Raw genomic sequence first — 11111 nt, forward strand, 5'->3', positions numbered from 1 at the left:
GCTGATCAGGCTATCAACACCAGACGACTCTAACTGCCATCCCATTTCCCTGTTCCGGAACTCAGAGACTAGCTAGGTCTCTGACCTGCTGGACTAATCGATTTTATAATGCGCGCAACCGAATTAGCCTCTTACGCTACCTCAATAGGCCTACTCTGGCCCCAATGTATTCCATATCTGACCGTTTTATCCAGTTTTCAAAACACTTGTACCTATCTTATTTTTAAAATCATTTAATTAACCAGCACACATATAAAATCCGTTTCGCAATTCATTTCATTTAAGACAGGTACCTTTCGAAGTTACTTTTTCCCAAAACACTTCGAAAACAATGATTTTATAACTACAGGGGATACGTAACTTAAAACATTTCTGTTCCATTACGAGAATAAAACATTTAGCTATTCATATACACTGAACCATAAAAGAATGGTCAGGGGTACTTGCCTTGCAACGCTTTACAAATCCTAAGTAGATTTCACGCTGACTTTGATCCTGGAACAACTCGACTGGGATCTACAATTAAAGAATACCCTAATTAGTTATACCGACATGCTTGATATCCTCAAATCCTAATAATCCAAATCCGACAACCCGACTCGTATTATTATTATGCACATAATCATGTAATCACATCTCTCGACATAAATAGGGGTAACACGTAAAATATAATTATGTACGATTACAAATATATTTTTAGAAAATTTTGGCAGCAACTTCTTTATTTATAAGACTACCCGTCGATTATAATCGACGTCAACAATTCTCAACAATCCACAACATTATTCCACCATTTATATAACGTACATCCCAACACCAATCAAAATTAGTTATTTAAATCCAAACATATTTTACATAATTATTTTATTTTATTTATTTATAGAATTTAGGACTCAGAACATCGTCATCACCGTCCACCGTCCGCTCGTAGCGAGTCATCGCGGTACGGCGGTAAAATTTCCGGGGTACCCGATAATTCGGATTCCAACCAAAAATTTCACCGATTTTTAAAATTATTTTTACTGCACGGTATTTTATTTCACAAAATCAGTCAACAAAAATCCCTGCAATAACACAAATTAATTCATATTAAACCAACTGCACAATAATTAAGCCCATAATTAGAGCCCACTACTAAACCCAACTGTCAGGCCCAATAATAGGCCCAACAGAATCCAACACAATCGAGCCGAACAGAATCCAATACAGGGAAACAGCACAGCACATGACCAACACGACCACAGCACACACGCGCCGCGGCTCGCGCGCACACACCGCAAACAACACACACAACTCACACACACAACACACACAACACACACAACACCACACAATACACACACAATCACACACAATCACACACAATCGCCTACCTCCGTCACCAACAGGAAAACCGGCGGCAACAGCGGCCAGAGAAAGGAAGAGACAACGATGGAATACAAGGAAACAGGCAGCATAGTAATTACCGAGAGGAGGTGGAAGCAAGCGAAGGAAGAAGAAAATGAAAAAGGAACCAAGAAACGAGAGAGAGAAGAGAGCAACAGGGAGAGAGACAATAGAGAGATGATGTTTTAATCTCCCCAAAGCCAACTGCTGACACGTATCTGTTAATTGGATACGTGTCAATTTCTTTTATAAGATTCTGACACGTATCCCAGATATACCCGAGAACTGAAATTTTGCCCCGAAAACTGAATTTAGCGAACCAAGCCACCCTTAAAATAATTTCGACAAATTGCCAAAATAAAAGGGAAAATAATATAAATATCTCGAAGTTATGGAAAAATAAATTCCGAAATTTTTAAAACAATTCTGGGTTGCGCTGCATACCCGCTTTTTAATAAATAATGAAACGACGCGCGCATGAAACGATTCCCGAAAATTCCCAAAATAGTTTTAAAATTCTCCGAATAATACGAACTTAATAAAAATATAAATTTCATAATTTTTAAAGATTCCCATAATTAAATATGGATTTTAGCATTTAACACGCTCAGAAAATCATTTAAAAATGAATAATTAACAAAATATTAATTTCTCAATTTTATAAAGTCCTAAAAATAATTATTGAAATTATAAAATTAGAAAACCAATTTTAAAAACAACCCAAATATTTATGGAATTAAAATTACAATAAAGTCACCTTTACAAGTAAAATAAAATCACATAACTCATCAATAAATCACATAATTCCAATCCCACATATCAACAAATCATAATTAATTAAATAACATTCAATAACCGCTGCCAAAATAAATACACATCTTTTATTTTTTTATTTAAACTTTTATTACACTTCCAAATATTAGAAATAAAATAAAAATACACGAGTCGTTATACCGAGGCCCAATACTCGCGGACCGTTGGACAGAACAAGGGACATAACGCTCCCATTTCCCTCAATCAATGATTTGTAACGGATGAATATTCATGGCAGGATTGGGTATAAAAACCCTTGTGAAGTAACACAAAACATACACACATTCTCAACACTCTACTTCTCTTGTATTACTACCCTACTTTTACAGCCAGATTCTGATTCTCACACCGGAGGTGAATCGGGGGTACAAACCCTCGCATTCTCTTCACTTTCAGGTACGGCCGAAGCGACCGAAGGATCTAGGCATAACATTTGGCGCCGTCTGTGGGAATACGAGAGTTACAAGTTGAGAAGACTATAACAAAAACAATTCATGAGCACTCACCGCCACCTGGTTTCACCGACAAGGGACAACCATCCTCCCTAGTCGATGAGGATGGGGTTATCACGCTAACCCCTGAAGAAGATGCCTTACTCCTAAAGATCCAGGCGGAAAAGGCCGCAGAGAAGGGTAAGACCAAAGTTGATCAGATTGACAAAGAAGCGGAAGCGCGAGCCAAGAAAAGAGAAGCCGATGCGCTCCGGATGAAAGCCCTGCAACTGTAGAGGGAAGAAATTGAACTGCAAGAACGAGCCTTGAGGGAAGCGATGCGGGCCGAAGAGACCGGTGGAGCAAATAAAGATAGAAGGGAATGTAGGGCGTATGACGAAGAAGATGAGTCTGACTCTGATTCGCATCCCCGAAGGAAGAGGGCTAAGCAACCTTACTCTTCCGATTCGGATGAGGAGCCCGATGGATCCCGCCTCAGGCTCAATCGCTTAGAGAAGGCCCTGTTCGGTGACAGGAGGCCCGATCGAGAACCTGTTGTAACACAAGAGATTGAACTGTACCGACCCCCTCCGGGCGAAGAGAGACAATTCCCCAAGATGAGCGAGTTCAACGGGAAAGGAGACCCCGAGGACCACTATGAAAAGTATGAACTCCTGATGGTTGGGATGGGCCACAACGATATCATGCTGTGCAAAATGTTCAAGACTTATCTCAAAGGGTCTGCTTCGATGTGGTACAAATCCCTGAAGCCTCGGTCCATCGGGTCTTACGAGCAGTTGAAGAGGAAATTCTTAAAGTACTACTCGCACCTCTGCCGAAAGGCGAAGGATACCGAAGCCTTGGTCCACTGTCGGCAGAGGGCGAATGAAGAGCTGAGGGATTATCTCACTAGGTTCAAGGAAGAAGCGGGGATGGTCACTAATCTGGATAAAATCAAAGCAATGGGCTTCCTAACGGCGGGGCTAGACCCCTATAAAGGTAAAAAGCTTCGCTCATCTCTTTACGATTTTCCCCCAAAATCCCTAAATGATATATATGTGAGAGGCGAGAATATTCGCCGAAAGATGGAAAGTATTGGGGGTATAAAGACTCAAGAAGGGACGACCGATCAAAGCGAGCCGACAGATATGAGGGCTCAAGATCAGGATCTGACCGGAGGGATAGCAGAAAGGAAGGAAGGAAAGAAACAGATCGTGGGGCCGAACGACGTCGAGATAGAGATTCGGCCGTGTTCACTCCTTTGAAAGCGCCGATCTCCAAGATTCTCCATGAGATAAAGGGCAAGCCAGGATTTGTCCGCCCCACCAAGATGAAGGTCCCGAACCACAAGAAAAACCCCGATAAGTACTGTGACTATCACAGGGACAAGGGGCATAACACTGATGAATGCTATCACCTCAAGAAGCTCATTGAGCGCATGATCAAAGACGGCGAGCTTAATCAGTTCGTCCGAGATCTGAGAGATAGACTGGGGCCGAAGGAGAACCCAGAGGAGGAAGTAGAGGCCGACGAGCTAGAGCGAAGGGACAGGATAAGGGGCGAAGTAAAAACTATATCTGGGGGAAGCATTCTGGATAAGGATAGCAAGACAGCAAAGAAGAAGTATGCCCGACAGGTGTACAATCTGTATCAATTCGGACAGGCAATGCCCCACATGCCCATGACCTTCAGCACTGAAGACTATGAGGATGTCATTCGCCCGCACGAGGACCCTCTGATCATCAATCCTATCATCGGGCAGAACAAGATATGGAAAGTGATGGTGGATACCGGCAGCTCGGCCAATATACTATTCCACAAAACCTACTGTAAGATGAACTTGGCGGGAGAGCAACTAGAGCCCTGTAACGAGGCTCCCCTTTATGCCATCGGAGGACATCCTATTCAGTTCGAAGGAATGGTTACTCTTCCGGTCCTCCTGGGCAAGTTGTCGTATACCTCCGAGAAGCTGATAAAGTTATATGTGGTTCGGATTGAAAGCCCGTACAATGCAATATTTGGCAGACCCTTCTTATCAACTTTTGAAGCATTGGAGTCTATACCCCACCTCAAACTCAAGTTCCCCGCTGAAAAAGGGGTGGGAGAAATGAGGGGCGATCAGAAAACCGCCCGAATCATAATGCTCGAAGACCTTGAGAAAGACCAGGAGTAAGAAGGGCCAGATGGAACCGGGAAGAGGAAGCGGGCAGAATCCGAACCCCGCGGAAGCCGGGAAATATTGAACATCGAGCTGCAGAAATTTGGAGCCGATCTCTCAAGCCCAATTGCCGAACCCGCAGCAGAAACCGAAGAAGTGGAATTATATGCGGGACATTCGGGAAAAATGGTCTGAATTGGAAAAAACATGGGGGCGGATCTGAAGGCAAAGGTGATAGCTGTCATCCGGCAATACCATGATGTGTTCGCCTGGGGGCCCGAAGATATGCCCGGATTGGATCCCAAGACGGCAACGCACTGCTTGAATGTGCAGCCTGAGGCCAAGCCGGTAAAGCAGAAGAAGAGGACATTTACAGTCGAACGACAGAAGGTAATAGAAGCCGAAGTGGAAAAACTTTTAGAAGCCAAATTTATCGAGGAGATCGAGTATCCTGACTGGCTAGCCAGTGTGGTGGTCGTGAAGAAGTCAAATGGGAAATGGAGGATGTGCGTGGATTACACTGATCTCAACAAAGCATGTCCGAAGGATCACTACCCTTTGCCTAACATCGACCAACTAATAGAAGCAACAACAGGATATGAGGTACTTAGTTTTTTGGACGCTTTTTCTGGTTATCATCAAATTTCTATGAATGATAGGGATGTGCCCAAGACAACGTTCATAACTACGAAGGGGACTTATGCTTATATTAAAATGCCCTTCGGACTGAAGAATGCTGGAGCCACATTCCAGCGAATGGTGAACAAGGTCTTTAAAGAGCAGATCGGGAGGAACATGGAAGCATACGTGAATGATATGATAGTAAAGTCACTATTCCGAGATCATGCCGAAGACTTAAAGGAATGCTTCAAAACTCTCCGAAAGAACAACATGAGGATCAATCCGAACAAATGTACCTTCGGAGTCTCTAGTGGAAAGTGTCTCGGGTACATGGTCAGCGCCCGGGGAATAGAGGCGAACCCGGAGAAGATCGAAACAGTTATCAATATGGAACCTCCCAAATGCATCAGAGATATACAGAAATTGACGGGTCGGCTCACCGCCCTTCGGCGTTTCATTTTCCGGTCAGCTGAGAAAGCACTTCTCTTCTTCGCCGTGCTCAAAGGGTCAAAGAATTTTGAGTGGGGGCCCGAATGCCAAAAGACGTTCGAAGAAGTAAAAGAATATTTGACGAAGGCACCACTCTTGATGAGGCCCGATCCGAAGGAAACTCTTCAGCTTTATCTACTGTGTCCGACAGAACTCTGGGGGCCGTCCTTGTGAAAAATTATGAAGGTAATCAACATCCTGTGTTCTACGTGTCCCATGTCCTCAAGGACGCAGAGACAAGGTACCCCAACGCCGAAAATTTCGCATATGGGTTGGTTATGGCCTCCCGAAAATTGCGACATTATTTCCAAGGCCGGACGGTCCAAGTTGTCACCAGCCAACCTCTGAAGAAGATTTTGACTAGGCCCGAAGCCTCTGGGAGAGTCGTAGCATGGTCCATCGAACTCGGGGAATTTGATCTCGAATACGTTCCCCGAACGGCAATTAAGGCCCAGGCTTTGGCCAACTTCATGGTTGAATGCACATTCTCGGGTCCGAAGGATCTTTCGCCTGATGAACAACTAATCCGGATCCCAGGAAAGTGGAAGCTCTTTGTAGATGGGTCGGTAGCCGGAAAAAAGTGTGGGGCCGGCTTGATCCTTTCCAACCCCGAAGGATTTGAAATATGCCAAGCCATAAGGTTCAACTTCCCCTTGACAAATAATGAGGCCGAATATGAGGCCCTCCTCGCAGGAATGAAGCTTGCCCGAAGCCTCGAGGCGAAGCACCTAAGGGCCTTCAGCGACTCCATGTTGGTCGTGAAACACTTCACGGGGGAGTATGAACAAAGGGATCCTCGAACGAAAGCCTATGCTGCCAAGGTACGTGATGCTTCTTTATCATTTGAAACCTTTGAACTAAGTCAAATTGGAAGAGAAAACAATTCTAGGGCAGATGCCCTTTCCAGGCTAGCTTCGGCCGAGACACAGAACTTAACTGGTTCTATTTACCTCACCGAAGCCAAGACGCCTTCGATCGAGAAGAAAGAATGTCTAGAGATTCACCAGGGGAGCGACTGGATGACCCCCGTCAGGAACTTTTTGGAGAAAGGCATTCTACCACCCGACCGAAAGGATGCGCTGAAAATTAAATACAGAGCATCGAACTACACTATAATCAATGGGCGGATGTATCGCTGATCAGTCAGTCAACCCCTTCTGCGTTGTTTGAACAACGAAGAACAGCAACAGGCTTTGGCGGCAGTACACGAAGGAATTTGCGGCGAGCACCTGGCTGGTCGGTCGCTCGCCTTTAAAATTCTCCGGCAGGGATTCTTCTGGCCCACTCTGAAGGCAGATGCCATCGACTATGTAAAAAGATGTGTACAATGCCAGCTGTTCTCCACTGTCCCGAAACAGCCTCCAGAAGAAATGACCTCTGTACTAAGCCCAATTCCATTCGCCGTATGGGCCGTGGATATAGTTGGCATACTGCCCACTAGCACGAAGCAAGCGAAATACTGCATAATCACCATCGACTATATGACCAAATGGGTCGAAGCCCGTCCTCTGTCAACCATAACCGAAGAAGCCGCTAAAAAGTTCTTCCTGGAACAGGTCATTCTCCGGTTTGGCATTCCGAAAACCTACATCTCAGATAATGGAACTCAATTCATTGGAAACAAATTCCGCAAGTTTCTGCACCACTTCAGAATTGAACAGAAATTTAGCTCAGTCGCCCACCCGCAAGGAAATGGGGCAATCGAGGCGGCGAACAAAGTGATATTCCGGGGAATCAAGAAGAGGCTGGGCGAGGCAAAAGGAAGATGGGCGGAAGAACTCCCTTGGATCTTATGGGCCTACCGAACCACCCCCGGACATCGACCGGAGAAACTCCTTTTAGAATGGCTTATGGCACCGAGTCCCTAGTTCCTGTTGAAGTGGGCTTGGAATCATACTGAACCGAGACCTACAATGTGGAAACTAATAGCTTCGGGTTGAAGGTGAACGTAGACTTGCTGGAGGAAGAAAGAGAAGCCGCACATCAAAGGAATATGAGGTATTTACTGCAAGCGGCACAACACTATGACTCCAATGTGAAGAAAAGGGCCTTCGGAGTAGGAGACCTAGTACTAAGGGAGTTGGCCGCATCCATGCCGACCAAACAAGGAAAGCTCCAGCCTAACTGGGAAGGGCCTTACAAGGTGATCGAAGTCATTCGCCCCGGAACCTACAAGCTCGAAATATTGTTAGGAGAATCAATCAAAAACACTTGGCATGCCAGTCGCCTTCGAAAATTTTATCAGTAAGAAATTCCTTAAAAGCTTGTATTTGAATTATATGTGAAAAATGTAAGCAATCTGACTAAATAAAGATGCATTTCCCGTCAAATTTCTTTATTTATACGTGCTGCGGCTGCCCAAGTATTATCTGAGGGCGATCCCGAAGAAGATAAAACCATCGGCCGCCGCCTTTGTCTAATTTGTTAATTAAGCGACATAAGGGGCAATCGCCCAACACACCCTTCACTACATCATTATGACAATTTGGAATTGGTAAGCACAAATTAAGGGCCTTAAGGGGCAATCCTAGAATAACGCCCTATCATTCAGCTTAACTTAATCATTCGTTATTAATGAGGCCCAAAGAACCCCTGTCCCGGGGCGATCAAAAGATGAACATGGTCCTTCGGCCTCGATAATGAACACAAACTTTAATCCAACCAGGTTTAGGGGCGATCCCGAAGATGACCTACCCTCCCCTAGGACGAACGAACCATGACCTGCTGATCTAGGGGCAATTGCTAAAAGATCAGCACCCATGTTCCCTCGCCTGAATTAAGTAAAAGGATTAATCGCCAAACTCACCTTCGGCTCTTAACCCTTAGGGCCGTAGGGGGTAAGAACACTTCGATAAAATCGTTGAGGCGAACGAAGCCGAAGATACGATTCATTTTATATACGATTCATTTTATTATTTTTAATTGTTAAGGTAGAAAAAGCCGAAAACACAATTCAACAAGATCGTTGAGGCGAATAAAGTCGAAGATACGATTCATTTTATTATTGTTGTTAAGGCAGATAAAGCCGAAGATACAATTTGATAAGTTCATTAAGGCAAATGAATAAGCCGAAGATACGATTCATTTTATTCAAATTATTAAAATTGTTTAGGCGAAAGAAGCCAAAGATACAATTCATTTTGTAAGATTGTTAAAGCGAATGAAGCCAAAGATACAATTCATTTTTCGTTAAGGCACTAATAATGCCGAAGAGATGGTTCGTTTTTAAGGCGAACAATTAAATGCAGTCGGACAATGCTGATGAAAAACAAAAGATGCATTAAATCCCGAAGGCTAGTTAAATTACAAATACCAATTACAAAGAGTACCGACTACAAGGAGTACCAATTATAAAGAGTACCGATTACAAAAAATAGAAAGACAGGAAGACGAACGAAGAATGCCGCTGCAAGAGTTGGGTACGACCATGGAAACACCAACGACAAACTTTGCAACAAGATCATCTTCCGTCATGTCAAGCACCTCAGTGCTGAAGGTTTAGGCTTGAGGGTCTTCATCCGAGAGCTCTTCTTCTTCGCCGGAGGAGATATGAGGGACTTCAACTGCTGGATGGACGATAGGATCCTCCAGGCTATCGTCTAGCAACTGCTTATAGTCCCAGTTCAGGCCATGGGCCTTCTCCAAGACATAATCAGCGCCGAATTGGAAGCAGCGTTCCTCCGTCCGGTCTAGCTGCTTCTGCTTCTTCCGAAGCTCCTTTCGGGACCTTTTCAGCTGGACATTCCGGTGGGAGATCCTCCGGTTCGCCCTCTCCAGCTCAGTCTCCAGCCGAGATCTGTCCTTCTTTAGCGCCGCGGCTTCGACCTCGTTCTGGGCTTTCACCCTTACAAGTTCCTCCTCGGCCGCCGCGGCCCTCCTCTCCAACTCCTTCACCTCGGCCATCCGAGTCTCCATGTCCTTAACCTTATCCTCCACGGCTGCGGCCCAAGGGGTAGCCTGTAAAAGGACGAGAAAAATATTACTAAAAGGTGCCGAAAGGAAAAAGATGGAAGAAAAATAGAAAGATCAAAAAATGTACCAAGGATAGGAAGGACTGAAGCTCCGTGCAGGCCTCGGTAGCAGAGGCCGAAGCGAAGGTCGGAAGATCGACCGGGAGCTGAAGGCCATGGCAGAGGTCCGAAGCCACCTCCTTCGTGGATTGTCGGGCTGGATACACAGTATGGTCGGACGTGAGCACGCCCCACCCCGGGAGATAAGAGTGCACATTCCCCTCCTTACTCCGGGTCCTCTTGGAAGGGTTCCCCTCTCCCATGAACTCCAGATCGTCCCCCTCCTCGGCCTCAGAAGCCGCATGAGATTGGCGGGGCGAAGGAGCTCTCTCGGTCTGAGCCCTCTCGCCTGTGCCCTCCGAAGGGTCTGGAGTAACCCTCTGGTCGGAGGCCTTCTTCGCCGCCTCTTCTGCCGCCCTCTTCTCGGCCGCCCTGGCCTTCTTTCTCTCGATCAGAGCCTCCCTTGAAGACACTGAAATATGAAGGGAAAACAAGTTAGTCCAAGCATATATATAATCGAATGCATAACAAGGAAAAGGAAATACAGGTGCTGGGACAAAACTAAAGAAAAGACCAAGGAAGAAGTTTTGTTACCCCCACCCCACAAGCTGAAGAGCCAGTCCTTGTCCCGAAACTCTCCGGGACCCAGCTTCTTCATATTGACGTCCACCAACACCGTGTATTTCTCCTTCTCCTCCAAGGTCAAGCTCGGCATGAGAAGCAGTGCGGGGTTCACATCCCGCCAAACCGACATAGCCGCCAACCTTGGACCACTCACATAGCACCAATGAGTGTGAGTGGATTTATTGTTCAAATTGGTCGCCGTCCAATCAGGTCGCCCCGCCTGACGGGCGATGGTGTAAAAACCAGCACTCTTTGGATTCTTCCTAAAATTATAATGATACCAGAATAGGCGAGTGCTGGGTGCGATCCCGGCGTGAAGACACCTGCTCTGAAAACAGTTAATATGGATGAACCCGTTCGGGTCCATCTGTCCGAGGGCGATACCCATCTGGAAGAAAATGTGCTTGATCAGCTTCAACGGTGGCACCCTCAAGCCACACTTGAAGGCCGCCTCCAAAATCCCTACGACGCAGCCTCCATATCCATCCGGCACCCCGGGAGTGTCGTAGATCCTCTCGCCTTCCCTCGGCACGTACAGCCAACAAAACCCTCGAGGGACAGAGTAATCATCATACATTT

General features: G+C 45.7%; 2 protein-coding genes across 2 annotated transcripts; both read left to right on the plus strand.

Annotated features, from left to right (window-relative positions):
- The first annotated feature begins 3960 nt into the window (after positions 1-3960).
- LOC141660484 (uncharacterized) lies at positions 3961-4803 on the plus strand. The gene has a single exon (XM_074467470.1). It carries the CDS (start codon positions 3961-3963, stop codon positions 4801-4803), a length of 843 nt encoding a protein of 280 aa, XP_074323571.1.
- A 1373-nt stretch (positions 4804-6176) lies between these two features.
- Positions 6177-7766, plus strand: LOC141660486 (uncharacterized). Its single transcript, XM_074467472.1, has 2 exons — positions 6177-6948; positions 7042-7766. Exons 1-2 carry the CDS (start codon positions 6177-6179, stop codon positions 7764-7766), a joined length of 1497 nt encoding a protein of 498 aa, XP_074323573.1.
- Positions 7767-11111: the final 3345 nt, after the last annotated feature.

The sequence above is a fragment of the Apium graveolens genome, chromosome 5, assembly GCF_009905375.1.
Source record: "Apium graveolens cultivar Ventura chromosome 5, ASM990537v1, whole genome shotgun sequence".
Taxonomy (NCBI): Eukaryota; Viridiplantae; Streptophyta; class Magnoliopsida; order Apiales; family Apiaceae; genus Apium; species Apium graveolens.